This window comes from Dermacentor variabilis, chromosome 6 (genome assembly GCF_050947875.1).
Source record: "Dermacentor variabilis isolate Ectoservices chromosome 6, ASM5094787v1, whole genome shotgun sequence".
NCBI lineage: Eukaryota > Metazoa > Arthropoda > Arachnida > Ixodida > Ixodidae > Dermacentor > Dermacentor variabilis.
This window is the reverse complement of record NC_134573.1, coordinates 108106590-108124395: the sequence shown is the minus strand read 5'-3', so window position 1 is coordinate 108124395 and position 17806 is coordinate 108106590. Positions and strand designations below refer to the sequence as shown.

At 42.2% G+C, this 17806-nt stretch overlaps 1 protein-coding gene across 2 annotated transcripts in view; it reads right to left on the bottom strand.

Annotated features, from left to right (window-relative positions):
* The window catches only part of LOC142585002 (glutamate receptor ionotropic, kainate 2-like), a 78589-nt gene that overhangs the window by 38880 nt on the left and 21903 nt on the right, over positions 1-17806 (bottom strand). Inside the window, exons 2-5 of one of the 2 annotated variants that reach the window (XM_075695422.1) lie at positions 7779-7934; positions 5834-6085; positions 3820-3998; positions 2868-2921 (exon numbers count right to left, since the gene is read on the bottom strand). In XM_075695422.1, the coding sequence (XP_075551537.1) occupies positions 2868-2921; positions 3820-3998; positions 5834-6085; positions 7779-7934 (641 nt within the window). Of the gene's footprint in view, positions 1-2867; positions 2922-3819; positions 3999-5833; positions 6086-7778; positions 7935-17806 lie in introns of those variants that run through there. The other variant, XM_075695423.1, reaches the window with a different exon arrangement.

Sequence of the window (17806 nt, the reverse complement as noted above, 5' to 3'; positions counted from 1 at the left end):
TAACTTGTGCATTGGATCTGGTTAATTTTTTTACTGCTACGAAACAACTCAAGGCTTGAGACCGCAGTGGTTAACCATGTTTCTGTTGGGGCAGTGATGTCATTGTCAAGATTGTTAATAAAGCTTCACAGATCATCTTTTAAGGGCAGAAGACTACGGATATTCGCAAGCAGCAAGGGAATGTCAGGTATTTTAGGCTTAGTAGCCCTGCCCCTCTCGGTTACCTGTAGCTGCTGAATTATTAGGACTTTATTTCAAAGACTGAGTGGTTGTCCAACTGAAAACTGTCACACTGCGTGACAGTCCAACTTCGTACACTTCATTGCCGCTATACCCGTGCCATCTACCACCTATTAGTAGTTTGTTTCCGTTGAGATGGTTACCATGCTCGAGAAAAGCTTTTCTAGCGTGATGTGTTTGCTGTGTTGAACTCATCCCTCACTTTGACTTGTTTTTCTTTGAGCATTGCATGTTTGAACAAAATACGTTCTTTGCATTTGGATTTATTTTTTATTTTTACTTTTATTACACCTCAAGAGTCCCGTGAGGGACACGAAGGGGGGCGTACAGGAGATACAACATAATTACATTAAAAATTTGTTGAAACAGGTCAAATGAATACAAGTAAGTCAGTGAATGCAAGGCATGATAAATAAATAATAATGATGCAGAATAGTATACACGATAATCGTATGGGTTAATGTCGATGGGTGTGACTTCTTCGACGGCGGATTTGAATTCAGCAAGGTCAGTTATCGTAACGATATGGCCGGGAAGGCGATTCCAGCCATGTGCGGTACGAACAAAAAGTGATTGATGAAATGTTGTGATGTGGGCACGTGCAGGAATGGCAATGTTTGTATGGGTGTTGCGTGACATGCGATGAACGGGAACGATGAGATCGTTCTCAGGCGGCAAACGGCGAAAGGACTTTTGGTAAAGATATAGCTGAGAATTTATACCGCGATGAGCCAAGGCGGGTAGATCAAGTTGTGATTTCAGAGCTGTGATGCTAGAGTTGTAAGAATAAACACTCAAGATGAATCTAGTAGCTGGTTTCTGGACTGCTTTGAGTGTTTTAGTTAGGTTTAATTGGAAAGGGTCATATATTGCTCTTGCATACTCAAGTTTGGGACGGACGAGTGTGTTGTATGCCAGGAACTTAACAGAGGAAGGCGCTAGGGAGAGATTGCGACGGATGTAGCGCAAGACAAGGTTTCCAGAATTGGTAACATGATTAACATGATTGGTCCAAGTTAGGTCGTGGGACATGTGAACATTGAAGTACTTGAACGAGTCACCGCGATTTATAGGGCAGCTGTTAATGGTGTATGCAGCAGTTGAAAAGTTGCGACGACAGTGAAATGAAATTAGTACAATTTTGTTAACGTTGAGAGACATCAACCAAATTTTACACCACTCTTCTGTATGTAAAGGTCGTTCTGGACGTTAGATATATCGGATGAGTCTGGTATAGGACGGCATAGAATACAATTATCGGAGAAGAGGCGCATTTTCGGTGACATATGAAGGGGTCAGTGGTTAATATATATTAAAAAGAGAAGTGGCCCGAGGATCGTGCCCAGGGGGACACTGGATAGGACTTGTCAGAACAATGATGGATATGTATGAACGTAGACGAACTCATGACGGTCCGTTAAAAACGCTTGAATCCAATTAAGAATTTATTGGTGTAGATTTCTTTGTCAGAGTTTTAGTAGACGAGCATGAGGTACATTATCGAACGCCTTTTCGAAGTCAAGGCCATATGCATGAACAAGCATGTTACTATCAAGGGTTGAGTGAATGTCGTGCAAGAAAAAAGCGAGCTATCTCTCGCAGGAATGGCCTTCGGGGAAGGTGTGTTGGTTAGGATGAAAAAAAGTTGACGGACAGAAATTTCGCTACACTGTAGAAAAGGACATGTTCTATTAATTTGTAGCAGGCGCTTGTGATTGAAATAGGGCGATAGTATTTGGGAGAAGAGTTAACCCGCATTAAGAGATTGCTGGAAATTTTGGGAAAGAATAATTCTATGAGAATCTTTAGTGATTTTCAGTACCTTAGCACTGATGCCATCAATGCCGGTTGACGGTGAACTTTTTTAGTGAATCAAATAATTATGAATGCCAGGCGGGCCAAAGGTAATGTTTTTCTTGTGGATATCAGTGTATGGTAAAATGTCGGGCATATTGTAAGCGGATTTAATAGTAATAACCAAAGATAGCGTCATTATTTTGATATTACGAATCAGTGGCTGCCATTCTCCAGCAGAGGACTCCGCGAGCCGATGCACCGAGCTATGCTGTCACGCAATATGCGGAGTGTTGCTGTATTCCTAAGTGATTTATTATATTTTCTTCCAATTTATTAGTGGTCTCTGTGGCTACCTCTGGTATACTGTTTAAAAACAACTTATGTCAACTAGAGTAGTCTTCGGCGTCGTCTAGTCATGACCTTAGGGCAGCGTTATATCTTGTGACCTTATTACCCGTATCATGCAGGTCACCGATATCCGTATTCACTGCATTAGGACAGGCTGTTTGAGATTATATGGTTTATATGCTTTCAGTAATTTCTCATATTGCTTCACATACCATACTTTTTTTTAGCTCTGAGATGGTTTCACAATTTGAAGCGTTTAAAAGTTGTTGAGTTGTTTACTGTCAATAAGAACCTAAGCTCACAGTAAAATATACGATGAGTTGCTCGAGAAGAGGGTGAAAAATACCAAGATGGTTGCATTTTCGTGACGCGCGTGCATCTTTTTTGAAAGTTCGGAACTGGTTAGCTTAAACACCCTATATACACAACACATATACACCACACTGGGGCCTCGCGGACCAGTGCTCACACACTCCACTCACCAACGAAGTGATAATGTAGTTATGATAGTATGTCATCATATTGACGTCTTGAGCCTGAAACAAAAGAAACAAGGCTGTGTTCAGAGGAGAGAGAAGTGTGCAGCTATTTATTGGCAACTGCGAAAAAATGCGTTAAGATTACGTGGCACTTTTTTTGAGGTCACGGATCCACGATTTAAACAGCGCTCATCACATTGCAAAGTGTTGTTCAGAAGATCACTCGATTCACATCCTGCCTCTTCGAGGAGCGAAGTGCTACAGCGGTGATAGGTGTATATATATATCACTGTCTTCGTACAGTTCACATACATTTCTTTAGACTTTTACACTCCAAATGCTAACGCAGTAAAAGGGAACTTAAGTGATAAACGGTAGCCAAACCAGGAACGCCTCTGGCTGAAGCCAACTTGGCAGAATACAAGAATGGTGGGATCATGCATACTATCAGTCAGGCGTTGCCTCATGCCACATTTGCGTATAAACGCAACCAAAGTGGTAGAGCTCGCACGGAAACTTAAGGTAGTATATTGCAAAAAAATTTGCTGAAAGTCGCACCAGGGGGGGGGGGGGTTGCCACCCGGACACTTTAGCTCCAAAAAACCATAAGGGCTGGATCTATTCGCTGCACCATCTGAGCTTCATGCGTGAATGTGACAACTGTAATTCTCGCGAGGACAGACACAGTCACCAACAGCCCCACATTAAGCCATCAAGGCCAGGTATATAAATAATCTACAGGTAGTAGTGACGTAAGAGCCTGTTTGCAATCAAATAGTAGCCAGGTCATAGTCATCAGAGGCAGGTATAGAAGCGCACTGGGCTAATTATCATGTAGTTGCTCAGATATAGTACATTACTACAATGGAATTTAATGTGTAGTTGCTCAGGTGGCAAAGGGAAAAGAACGAGTTGAACAGACAGCACAGAAGCACTAGTAACTAGGGCATATTACCTCTCGTAGAAGCGCTGGTAGAGACGATGTCTTGATGTCTAAGATGATGTTGTACTGTTTAGTGACGCCGATATCTTTCATAATCTTCTTGAAGGACAATTTCGGATTCAGTTGGACCAGGGAAACCATATGATCTTGGGCGAATGAGCTGTTCAGCACGTCTTTTAGCAATATCAAGCCTGTTTTTTTTGTGTGTGTGGAAAAAAAGACAGCACGTATTCGAGAAATGTAGGTGTTTTTAACACCACAGGAAACACGCAACAAGTTTTACTGCTTTAACATTCAGCCATAACACTGAGTGTCACTCTGTTCAGCAGAAAAGTCATGCAATGGGAAAGTTCAGGCAACCGGGGAGAAAAGTTGCGGTACTTCGTGAAAGAAAAAAAATTGTATGTACGTATGAAGCTTTTGCTAGAGAAGGAAATACACCATAGGTTACCTGAAATGTGCCTATGTATCGTAGGATAGCCACGGCAAGAAAGCGAGAATACATTATTTGTTTCAAAGTCGCAAGTTGTTGTGCACGAACTGTCCATAGTGTTTTCGTAATATCACAAGATTTCGTCAACAAAAGCTCATAGTGGCTTGTTTTTCATAAGAAAGTCATTTGTTCTTTTGCAGCGGAGTCAATGGGTATTTTACCATGCGAACGCTTCCAGTGCTTGAAGCGGTACTCTGATGGTGACACGTGAGATAAATTAGTATTTTACTGTCATAGTGAAGTGGAATAATGGACTTTTCTGTCATTGTGCCTCCATGGGTATAGCGGGTATAGTACAGTATAGCACAGTATCGTATAGTGGGTACTGCATAGTGCTAACTGTATTCCGCGGGTGAGAAGGAAGTCACGGCTTCGGTTCCCGGCCACAATGGCCTGATTTTCATGTGTTTAAACTAGGCAAACGCTCTTCCGCTTAAGTTTTATTGCGGTAGTAATAATAGGGACACTTCAGGCTCATTTTTGCGATCGCCGTCGCCGTGACGTTCCGCATAAATTCGCAGGGCGATAACACCGTGGTCGCGCGTCATACGCTATATGAGCGAGTGAAAGCACGCAAGAGAAGTCGCCGATCGCGGTTCAGTCTGGCGCACGACGTAGAAAACGGAGAGCGAACCCGCAGTCTTCCGGTCGAGCGAAAGGACGTTGGAGGAGGAAAGGGAGGGAGGGCGGGAGGGCGGGAGACGGCGTTGTGCTCCGGCAGTAACTGCGCATTTCGCGACCGCGCGGAAGGGGAACTGGTGATCGCGGATCACTCTCGCGTGCCATATATGGAGGAACGTTGCTAAGAAGCGCGGAGGGGGCGGCTTCGACTGCGACAGCACGGGCGTACATTGCACGGTCGCACGCACATCATCTTGAAAGGGAACCGCAGACGGCTCACACCTTTTTGTAAGCTGTCTTCTAGCCGCTGTTGCGTTGAAGCCGGTAGACCGCACGAAGGTCATTTCGCTCGCTGGTGCTGCCGCGCTTGCTCACACTAGCGTCCGGCGTCTCACAGCGAGTGTCCGCGCTCGTCGAGTGTGATGTGTTCATGTTTGCTTGTGCTCGCTGACGCCATGCGTGTTAATTCAGTTAGTAAGCGACTGTTTCCCAGTCTACACGGTTGATGAAAGCAGTGTCCTTACTTCGTATAGCTTTATACTAATTTGCTATCGCAATCGATGCTTCCCGTGTCGGGTGAAAACGCGTGTTTTTATGTGAACGGTAAAGAACTCCAGGAGGTCAAGATTAATCCGTACCCTTCCACAACGATGTCTCTCATATAGCCCTAGTGCCGATTTATTTATTTATTTATTTATTTATTTATTTATTTATTTATTTATTTATTTATTTACTCATTCGCGACACTGCCAATCACGACAGAAATGATTTCAGGAAAGGCACATACATGATCTATACATGTGTAATACATGAGCAATACACGAGCTATTGCCTAATCAAACAAGTAATATTTTAATTACGTTATCTGTCACGCGAATCGCAGATCAATCAGACTTGTGGAGGAAGACTCACTCTGCTGGTCCTCGTATAGTATTGTGAACGTCTTCCACTTCTTGTTGAGTATGAGGTCCAGGAACGCTTTGCCAAAAAGGTCGGGGTCTGGGAACAAGTTCAGGGTGTAGGGATTGCGATTGGACGTCGGGTGCCAAGTGGTCTGAAGGTGCGGCACATTCAAGTTTGTGCACGCCGACATGGCGAGCGACGTCACAACTGGTGAAGTGGGGCCCACGATTGAAGAAACCCTCTGCTTGAAAGAAGTGCAAACTGGAAGAAACATGGTATAGGAACTGTATTGTTAACATTCGAGCACAAAGGAGACATAATAAAATAGTCCCAAATAAATGGAGACAGGAGTCGTTTACTGATTTTAATTTACAGGTTGACCGTCCTCTCCCACTCGTTGAAGTCTTCCTACGTTGGCAATAAGGAATTTCGATTAATGTCTCCTGTAGGATATGCATTTCTGAAACTATTTTCAATCCAAAAAAAAACTGGATTCCTATTACTTTTTGGTGCCTTCCTACCTTAATGCGCCTGCCCTCACATAAAGGAAATGATAGGTCGTTTCTCCCATATTCGGTCACTTTGAGGACTCAGATAGGCCGAGAAATCCTCCAACTTCAGGTCAAGTGTCATTAAACATAAACGACGTGGGCGTTCCAACTAAAAAGCATGCACTCGCTTCTCCTTTTCCTCTCCGCTTTACTGCTGAGCGAGTATCTATGCGATGTGGCTGCACGTTTAATTTTATCGACGTACTCCTGCCTCAATTACAAAACAAAAAGGCGCATTCTTCCTAATTCCATGGAGGGCCGGTAATTACTGAGGAGAACAGGATGCCTTTTCTCTTAGCGGGTCACTAGTAGAGGTCACAATGGTTTAGGCGACACGTGGAAAGCCTTGCGTTGCCATAGCGATCAGCAGCGCTAGATGCGGTGTGGAAGTAATAAGTGAGAGTGCCCAAGTAATAAAAAAAATAGTTGGCAGGCACAGCCTTAATAATCACCTTGCTCTTCTCTTTGCCCTGTGCTTGTTTTCTCGTCATCATGCAACATTACCGCGATTAAATATGTGTGATGGCTTCCAAGAGATCAAACCGAGTCTATAATTTTTTTAAGCCGTACAATAGTAATTTCTATTAGAAAACAGATCACTGAAGCAAGCTGCGTCATGCCATCCTGCGCACAGACAGGCAACGGTACTTTTGCAATACCGAGTTTTTATTTCTATTACTGTCGCATAAACTGTAACTTAGCTTATTGCAGTAGTCTTTTCTGGATTGCTGTCCTTCATAGGCCCGGTTCAATAATCAATTTTGCTGCTCGCGTTCGGTGAACTGTGACCTTCTGGCGGAGCGTTGCGCACGTACTTCTTTCACAACGAGCAATTCATGTTTTTAAGCAACAGGTCTCCCTTGCAAAATATTTGTTCCTTCTCATAAATCGACACTCATGCGGTTGTCTCACAAGGCGCAGAAAAGCATAGGTACATCCTTACAATGTTTGTTATTATGTGGCGACGATTGAATCCACAGCTTCTAAATACATGATTATAGATAGATGTAATATATATACAGATACAGACGAGCGGGGTATGCATACATCCAAGCCGGTGACAGTACTAGTCACCTGCGTGCTCACGCAGCTAGGTCTTATTCCCCGGATACCGGAAGGCAATCTTTCAAAAATCGCCAAGTTGTAGCACTCGAACTTTGCTGTTCAGGTAAGATGAAACGGGGCGAATGTCGGAGACACTATTGACTTCCCATAAGACGGGAAAACAAGGCATAGGCAGCCTGAAGTGGGCAGATCAGACGCCGCCAAGTCGGACCGTGACGTAGCGTCCGTTTATGCTACTGTACGTTTGCGGGAGACTTGGCCATGAAGCGCTCCAGCGCTAAAAAAGAAATGAACCGCCCGTTGTCGTCTGTCATGAAACATGCAGTGGTGACGCTTACTAGCTTTGGAAGCGGAGAAGCTGTCCTTGGGCTTCACCTCGTGTATGACTGGCATAAGCTCGGTCTTTGGCAAAATGGTGATGTCCTTGTTAATCTTGTCTAGGGCGTGGCGGAAGCTCAGCTGCGCTTGGTGGTTGTCGCTTTCGAATATGCCACCTGCAAATGACACGGAGAGACGTGAATAACAGCGCGTACAAGCCCAACCAAGAGAAAAAACATCTGTGCGAGATTTGAAGGCGAAAATGGCAAAATTGTTCCAAAGAAGGCACACTTCTGGCTTTACTTTGTCATGCCAAGTGCATAAAGGAAGTATCAATTAAGGAGAAGTGTAAAATCGAATAAGGTTTAATACGAATGCTTTTTCTGGCTTTATCTGACTGTTTCTTTTAGCAGCCGTGTAAATGAAAGAGCAAACATTAGGCTTGAAGTGCTATTGATTTTAGTGCTATCGCACATTCTCGCGTATATTCGATTCGAAGAAATTTTGTACAACAAAAGCCGATAGACGTCTATAGTCTATAGACGTGTTATGGAGCTGCACCGTGATTTCAGGGAGTGAAGCAATAAAAATCATTTTACTTTACTTCTCTTTCAGGCATGCCACACCTCAGTTTTTGTGATGCCGCATGTTTTCTCCGCATCCAGACTACGCTGAAATGAAGGTTTATTGGATATTAGATGGTAGTGGTCACCTCATTAACGGAACCGCATAATCGCGCTGAAAGTTTCCTTACGTGATACTGAAAATTGTAGAAATGGCAAGTCGCAAAAGGTAAAAATAAAAAAAAATGAGGAGGCATGACACGTTTGCTAAGTGCAAAGACTTATCCCGAAATTGTTGTAGAGTCGCAACGAAGCGCAGCTATTTCTATTCGTTCAGACACTCTCGTTTCTGTCTGTCACTCCTTTCTCCTAAGTATAGATATGTTTTTTGTGCGGTATACATTTCGTGGCTCTCTGGCTTCTTCCAATCTTTCATAGTTTGGCACTTGAGCTTCCCGTCCATGTTTCTTGTTCTTTAGTATAGGTATAATCGAAAAGTTAAGAAAGACAGCAAGATATACTCGCAGTAAACGAACAAGTACATCATTATTAATATTATTGATTTGAAATAAGTATTACAGGTACACATCGTAGAAAAGACGTGAAGGAGCGGTCTAGGTTTGCTATTACAAACATGGGTATAAAAAACAGACTAGGATACACAACGTATGTGGGAATAATAAACATAATGCCACTTCGCATTTGTCATTCATTGAAGCGTGTCAAGACTAAGCGCTGATTATCTGTTTGTGCTTGTATGTTCTGGTTCCGAATATCATTTCCTACCCTTCATTTCACGAATATAGATTTCACTAGTTACAGAATAATAAAATAGAAAGTTGACAGTCACTTTAAAGCATGCTAGAGAGGATGAAAGCGAAAGCCTTCCCACTCCTGAGATATTCATTACAGTACTTGACATTTTCATTCTAATGCGTTGTTACTTCCTTTTACTCGTTTTCTCCCACAAAATGTCACGGCTTCGATTTGCTTAATGAACTATACCTTATTTAACTGTGCCTTACTTAACTTCGCCTTAATTAACACCAAAGGCCACGGGTTCGCTTCCCACAAAAGGTGCGTTCGATTCCTCAACTGCCTTAATTAACCGTGCCTTAATAAACTTCGCCTTAATCAAGACAAAATGTCGTGGGTTCAACTCCCACCAAAGTCGTGGTTTCGACTCTCGATCTTCGCGATGTCAATTAGAATCCGACTTGGAGATATCGCCAGTTCGCCCATATGTCAAAGTGGGTTCGACTCCCTCCAAAGGTCGAAGGCTTGACACCCAACAAAGGTCGTGGGTGCGAGCACCCTAATTAACTCTATCTTAATTACCTGCGCATTAGTTAACATTGCCTTAATTAACACCGAAACTCGTGGGTATGACTACCACCATAGGTCGACGGTTTGAGCCTCAATTTCGGTGCCATTGAATTTTGATGCCATAAAGCCGGACGGCCAAATACATACAAGTACGTATCTCGAGCACATGAGAAACTGCGAGATGCATTTTGCTGCGTCTTCCACAAAACAGAAGTAAACAAGAAACACCGAGTAAGAGCTACAAATCTTTAGTTTACTTGTGATATATTTTTGTGCCTTAAGGAGGAGAAGATTTTATTGAAGAGGAAGGACGAGAGGTTGCTTGGAAAGCATGTCTACAGCTTGGTACTTTTTTGCCGGTGTTAAGGAAAGATCCAGGAAAAGACAGTTGTAGATGGCACGTGACCAAGCCTATAGTACAAGTAGCTACTGTACACACATTGTCCAATACGCGGGTGTGCACAATACAAACACTAAACGCAATCCACGCTATTGCGTCTACACAACGCATTCTTGCGATAACAAGTTTCGTGCAGTATTCGCGCTACACAGGTTCTACTGGAAACCCGCATCTGAACCCACCTGGCTATTTACGTGACGTATTGGGCGATACTGCCTAGCATTCACTTTCGGCTGCAGCGTTTTCAGCGCACGTTTAACAAATAAGCCGGACGAGTGCATACTCATTAGTCCACTCATTCAGCGTGCTGGGAGTTGCAGTTCGCAAAAGTAAACGCATCACGTAAAGAACCAGGTCAAATTTCTGGTTCGTGATTTCAAAGGTTTGACTGCGTACAACGATTATAAAGTACATGTGCTGTGAGGCGGTAATTTTAAGCTTAGCAGCATAATGAACCACCACTGAAATGTTATCAATCTGGCATATTGATCATGACGTACTGAATATTTTCCCCCGAGCTCTAGTCATCCGTTTCGGTTTGTAATTACTGCATGTAGGAAGAAGCATAACGTTAAATGCAGCGCGAAGCGCATTAAAGCAGATCGGGATTTCAGTCTGCGAAGCGTTAAGCTAAACACGCAGAGCTGTTTAATTAGAAGGCTGAGTTACATGCAAGCGACTCTGGAGCTGCGTTGGAGACCCGGGCCCTACATAAATGATGCGTCGGGTATTATTTAAAGCTTTGGGTAATTAGGTCTGCATGAGTGGAACGGAGACACTGCGAATATATTAATTTAGTTTTTTTTCTTGTTTTGACGCGATAATCTTCTGTACAGACTGCGATAACATTAACGCCACCCAGTAGTTTTAGCTAACAAGTCAAGTCTATTGCAACAATTATGTTGGAGTTACATGGTAATCGTATTGCAGCAGGAGGTCCCACAGTTTTGAAAAAAAATACTGCCAGGGGCACCTCATATGATTACATATATAGGGTTATTATACAAACATAGCAAGGAAGTAAGGTCATGTGAGCAATTGGATTGATAATTACGCAAGTTAATTATCTGTAACAGAAAATTAGATACAGAAGTTAATGGTAATGCTAATCATTAAAAAAATGGGAAAAATAATCGAAAGCATGTGAAAAAGTAGAATACCAACGAATATCAGCAAGAATAATATATATGCGACATGATACACAAAAGTCGTTTCATTATCAGTAATATTTATTACTTATGGAAAAACAAAATGTATACAGAAATATGACATACATATCTATAGTTAAGCAAGAGATTAAGGTGATTCGGTTAATCCCTAAATGAAATATTTCTTGGTGCGCGCGGAGAACATATGAGCGTTGTGTGATGATTTTATTTCGAAAGCTAAAGAATTCCATATTGCTACGCGAGAGAAGAGCGCTGTGAACTTGCTTTATTTCCTCCTTACGAAAGGTAAAATAAGATTATTGCGCAGGCAAAACCGGATACTGTTGTTGCTAGTAATGTGTTCAGGATCAATACATTCAATGAAGATGTTGTGTGTGATGAGCCTATATGCAATTATGAATAGTTTCTGACGGGAGAATCGTCGTAACAGGAGAACGTTAAGGTTAGGAAACAGGGACCTGCAGGACAAATCAAACCGGCTGAAGGTCATTAATCTCATAGCTTGGTTCTGAAGTCGCTGCAGACCTTCAATATGCCTGGAATACGTATTGGGCCATGGCGACAGACAATACGAAACATGGTTATGAATATAAGCAAAATACAAAGACCGTACGATGTGAGGGAGAAAATAAGTTCTTGTCTTGACGATAATGTGGATGCCAAATGCAATCTTTTTCACAAGTGATCGGGCGTGTCCATTAAATTTTAGTTCAGTGTCTAAGGTGATGTCGAGGAACCGCGCTTCGTACGAAACCTGTGTGACGTAATCACCACTGTGAACCGAGGGTGGGACGTGGATTGAATTTCTCGGGGAATGGAACACGAGAAATGTGGTTTTAGTGGGGTTAATGTATGGGTGACTACTTTGGCACCATAAAGTAATATTGGTTAGGTGGATGTTAAGGCTAGACTGGAGTGTGGCAATTGATTTACTAGATGTAAAGATGGTCGTGTAATCAGTTTAAAGTATGCACTTGGTCCTAACAAGAATAGTGGGTAGGTCATTAATAAACATCAAATATAAGTGAGCCTAGCTGAAATTCATCCCTGTGGGACCCCTACGTTAATTAGCTTAGATGATTAGTGATGTCCATTAACGTGTACCCGTTGAGATATGTTACTTAAGTAGTCTCTAATAAAGTTTAGTGGAGGACTAGATATACCATAGGATTCGACTTTAACAAGCAGTATGCGATGGTTTACCGTGTCGATGCCTTTGTCAGATCGATGAAGACAGAACTCATAATTAGACATCTGTCAATAGCTTGCTTGATTTCTTCAGTTAAGTTATTAAGGGCCAGTTCGGTTGAATGTCCTTGGCGAAATCCGAATTGCTGAGGAGACGAAAGGTCAAATTTCTTTAAGAGGCGCTATAATCGAGTGTGGAGCAGCTTTGTAATCACTTTACCAAAAAAGGAAGGAAAGATACAAATTCTCCTGTAATTCCAAACTGAAGTCTGATCAACTTTCTTGAAAGCAGGAACTATTCTACCAGCTTTAAGACAGCTCGGGAACACCCCTGCAGAGAACAGTTTTTTAATGATTAGTGCCAAAACTGACAATATTTCAAGTGAAATTAGCTTTACTTTACAAGGATCAGTATGGTCTTAGCCAGTGCTTGTTGTCTTCAATGATGTGAAGACATGGTGGAATTCATCTGCAGTCGTCGCGTGCAGATAAAAGGAATGACTGCACCGAGGTATATCAGGTAAAGCACCCGCCGGCTGCTGCATATCCGTAGATGCGTAAAAATGCTCAGTGAATGCGTGACTTTTTCTAAGAGGATCACTATACATTTCGTCGCTTTCATTTCTTTTTATTGTGGCCTCTGAGCAATCATTTTTGTTCATCTCTTTAATAATATTCCAGCAGTGGGTCGTGTTACTTGTGTTTTTTACAATAAGTCCTGACAATAATTGCGCTTAGCACGTTTTAATAAAGAAGATAACGTTGCAGAATATTTCTGAAAGGGGGATCTTGTTATAAGGTTAAAAGGCTTGCACTTCAATTTCTTGTGAAGGCTATTTTTTTCTATTGATGGACTTCAGCATTGAGTTGGTAGTCTATGGATTTCTGGGTGGACGAAACCACTTTGTCACAGTAGTGTAAGTGGTGAAGTTTTGCATGCACGTAGCTGTTGTTTCCGAGAACGATGGAGAAGCTTTTTTCTGCGCAATCCTCCTTAATCACCGATGTCCAGTCTACTGCCTGTCTTGTACTGAAAGCAGGTGCATGCTGCAGGCAACGTATCTCTTTCTCAATTTTTTTAACATAATGAGCCGCTGCTTATTGTATATCTGTGAAAAACAAACAAAACAAGAACCATGCCTTTTTTGTACCACTTATCAGGCATTCTCTTCAATTTGTCGATCTTGAGCTTGAGTAGAACCTCTTGCGTTTCAGCTGAGCAATGGAGGTATTTGTCAACTCAATAATAATAATAATAATAATAATAATAATAATAATAATAATAATAATAATAATAATAATAATAATAATAATAACAACAACAACAACAACAACAACAACAACAACAACAACAACAACAACAACAATAATAATAATAATAATAATAATAATAATAATAATAATAATAATAATAATAATCTTTATTTCTCTCTTTACACAGAATAGAGAAAGAGAGTGGGCATAAGGGTAAAAAGGTGCATGCAGCTGTTTTAGGAAACCACATTACACCCCGCATAACTGCGCGGCGAGGAAAGAGCTTAGCCCTGACAAGCCTGCAGAAAATATTCAAAACATTAGAACGAATTCTGAATTTGAACATGTACAAGTGTAAAAATACATACGCTCCAGTGCAACTCGCAACGAAGACGGACAACGAGAGTGCTTACACGAAGTATTGATTTTCGATTGTACTTATTGATCACTGCCACCAGCTCTACACAAAGCAATTTCTTTAAGCTAATTGATTAGGGAGTCATTCCTACTCGTTGTGCTATACAAACATGTGAATGAACGCAAAAGAGCAAGAACTGTAAACAGTTTAACCCAATGCAACAGGCGCCAACCCATGCAGTTCCTTATTCTTTCTAACAGCATGTGCGGTGGCCACTTAAGCCTGTCCATACACCGCAGTTTTCTTTACTTTTGGAAAGCAGGATGAAAGCATTTCGAGAGATATTAGGTGTCGTGCAAAATCACCATGAGAACGAAAATGGTCGGGACACTTTTTAAAGCTATTTGGAAGCTCATACGTTTTAGTCCTCTACCGATGCCTTGCCAATTGCTATTCCCCCTGACTCGTCATAGGTATAGAATGCGTGAGAAAACCAGCATCGGGTAATATTTGCAAAGCGCATGATTAAGCGCACACATTCTTGGTTTGTAGCGCAAAGTTACATACACACAGACTTCTTCCCTGCGTGTGTGTTACTTCGCGTTACAAACCAAGAATATTAATAAAGGCAAAATCGGACATCCACCCATTCGTAGCGTTTGCTACAAAGGAAAGCCATACGGGTTCCTTTAAAGAAAAGCCTCACAGTTGAAGAAAAATTCGTCCTTGTCTGGGACTCGAACCCGGGACCACCGCCTTTCCGGGGCAGCCGCTCTATCATCTGAGCTAACCAGGCGGCTAGCAGATGGCAGAGCGAAGTCGAATTTGTCAACAACTCCCAGCAAAGGCAAGAGTTTGACGTAATAGTTCTGCGGAAACCCGCAAGGTGGAGAGAAGTAATTAATGAAGCGAAAATCAGACATCAGGTTCGTAGACCGGTGGCTCGTGCGCGAGAATCGGACGACTGGCACGCGACAGGAGGCGACACAGAGGAGAACGACGTTCGAAGAAGCGAAGCTCGGGGAGCGTTATTGTTGAGTGTACAGTCGGTTTTTGTTGACGGGCACAGGTTCGCCCAGAATAAATTAGTTTTCATATCAACGGCTGTTGTAACTGTGTGTTAAAATATTAAACCACGTGGATCATTCTTCTAACACTCAGGAACGCTTCTACTTGTGACCACCACAAATTCTACACGATTCCAACATTGATCCTTCATAGTACTGACACTAGCTCTGAAACTATCTCCAACTTTCTCTTATATACTTCGAAATTCTACCTACAGAAACAATGAAGGGCTAATTATGACCAAGAAAAGATTGATTATAAAATGGTACATTTTCTAAACAATATAGAACAGTCTACAGAAACTGATAAGCCACTGTAAACCTGAGCAAATTCAGCAAATCAGTTCTGCGGAAGCCCGCAAGATGGAGGAAAGTACATGAAAAGGAAAAATTCGTATCCACCCGAATCGTAGCACGAAGCTACAAAGAAAACCAATGCGGGTTTCTCAGAAAGAAACCCGTATCGGTTTCAGCTCAGTTCAGTTGTATTATTTTAAAAGCCCTCTTCTGGGGGGGGGGGGGGGGGGGGGATTACATAGGGGGTGTTTTTTTATTTATATAACGAACAAGTAAGGCAGATTTATTAACATTTAAGCTGATCACGAACATATTCTTGGAAAGTCGATGTTGAAGCGATGATGTAACGGCCTGTAACTGCTTGATGAAAGAACGAAGCGAAAAAAGTAGTAGTACGCGAAGATGGGTCGGCGACCTGTAATGGATGACTTGTGCGGTCAGATATGCGTGTTGCAGCTGTTATATAAGGTGGCTGATTAGTGAAGAATGAAATATTTTATGATAACGGGCGAGACTGGCAATGCGGCGACGCAACGAAAGGGGCGGTAATTCGGATTTAGCTATCATAGATGAAATGCTGATATCGTACGGGTATGCAGAGTGAATGAATGTAGCGGTGCGATTTTGAACTGCTTCTAATGCATTTATTAAATACGCTTGGTGCGGGCTCCAGATAACAGATTAATATTGTAATTTTGGTCTGATGAGTGACTTATACGCGAGCAGTTTTACATTATGTTACTAATGTGGGTATGCCATGATAAATCTTAAGGCCAGGTTACTCCTAGATATTTATAACATGGTACTAATTCAATTTGGGTGTTAGCGGTGGAATACTGGAAGCGATGCGGACTATGGCAACGAGAAAAGGACACAAGTTTGCATTTAGCAGGATTCAGGGACATTAGCCAGTTGTCACACCAAGTAAGTACGCTGTTAATATTTTCCTGAAGAGTAAGTTGCTCATGAACGTTAGTAATAGCGTGGTAAATAGCACAGTCGTCGGCAAGCATTCCAATACTGCAGAAAACTTGCTCGGGTAAATCGTTAATGTATATTAGGGATAAAAGAGACGGAGGACAGATCCTTGCGGTACGCCTGATGTCACCGAAAGGGCGTTAGACAGGTTTCCTTTGTAGTTTCGTGCTAGGATTCGGGTGGATACCAATTTGTAGCTTTTTAAGCAAATTCGAAAAAAAAACAGAACATAACAAACTTGCTACTACAACAACTTTCATCCGTAATCTTCCAAGGTTTCAGTGACTCAAGACATCTTTTTTAATGCATTGGCATTAATAGTGTCAAACACGAAAAAGGTATGTTTGTTAAGTGTGGCAACCAGTAACGTGGCAGTGGCATATGTCGTCCAACTGATGATGGCCTGCTCCGGATCACCGTCGCTTGCACTCAGCTCTTCGGAGAAACAGGACGTGTATTGAGCGAGTCCCTAAACACCTTGTAATCTGGTAAACGCGGTTTATATCATGGATCCAGCAATTGAAAGTGGTGCGACGTAATACTAACGCATTTCTCTCGCATTTACCGGTAAATCGCGCTGAATTTCTCAACTAGAGTTCGTGCGCGTTTACCGCACTCCTCTCGCATTTTTTTCAATGATCGTCGCTTTTCAGCGAAGGGTTCTAAGAAAAATTCATAGATGAGACTTTCGATTTTCTGCATGCCACGCGCTAACCACTGTGCTCAGTTGTGTATAGTCACGCAGTGCTTTATTATATCTCGCGCGCTTTCTTTCAAATCTGAATTACACAAACAACGGATTTCCTCACGTAAACGATTTGTTGAAACGTTGCTCTATACTTTGTCGAACGTTTCTGTCTAAGTTACTTCCGTCAAAATAATAGTTGGAAACATTGTCAAGATATTTTTCAAGGTTAAAAGACGCTCAACAGCGAACAATAATATGTTTCGCTTCTGTCGCTGAACCTGAACGTCGTTTGTTTCTTTTTTTTTTTTTCTTGTCGGCACAAGTAGGCCGAGACACCTTGTATACATATACCATTACCCTATTCAGGCCTTACGCTTAGGCGACGGCCAACGATCTACTGAATACTTTCGGAAAATTGTTAGCTTGTCTTCGTCAATCGTTTATGCCCTATAAGAAGCAAGTGACTCGTTTGGTTATTTTCTAGTTTTAATTGATATTATCGCATACTGCCCTCGACATTCACTCATGCCGACTCGGTTCTACCGCATCCAGCCTTGCGGGAGGCGGATGTGCTTTTTGACTTCCGTATTGGGAGCTTGCTATGACAGAACGGTCTGCAACGTGCAGCTTCGCGGCCATCCGTATTCAGCATTACCACGATTCTCAGTATCGTCTCATTAAGGAAAAAAAAACACATTCGTGAAGCGAAACACGCAAGCAGTGGGTGCGACCTGAACCAAACGCGGTATGGTTAAACTAC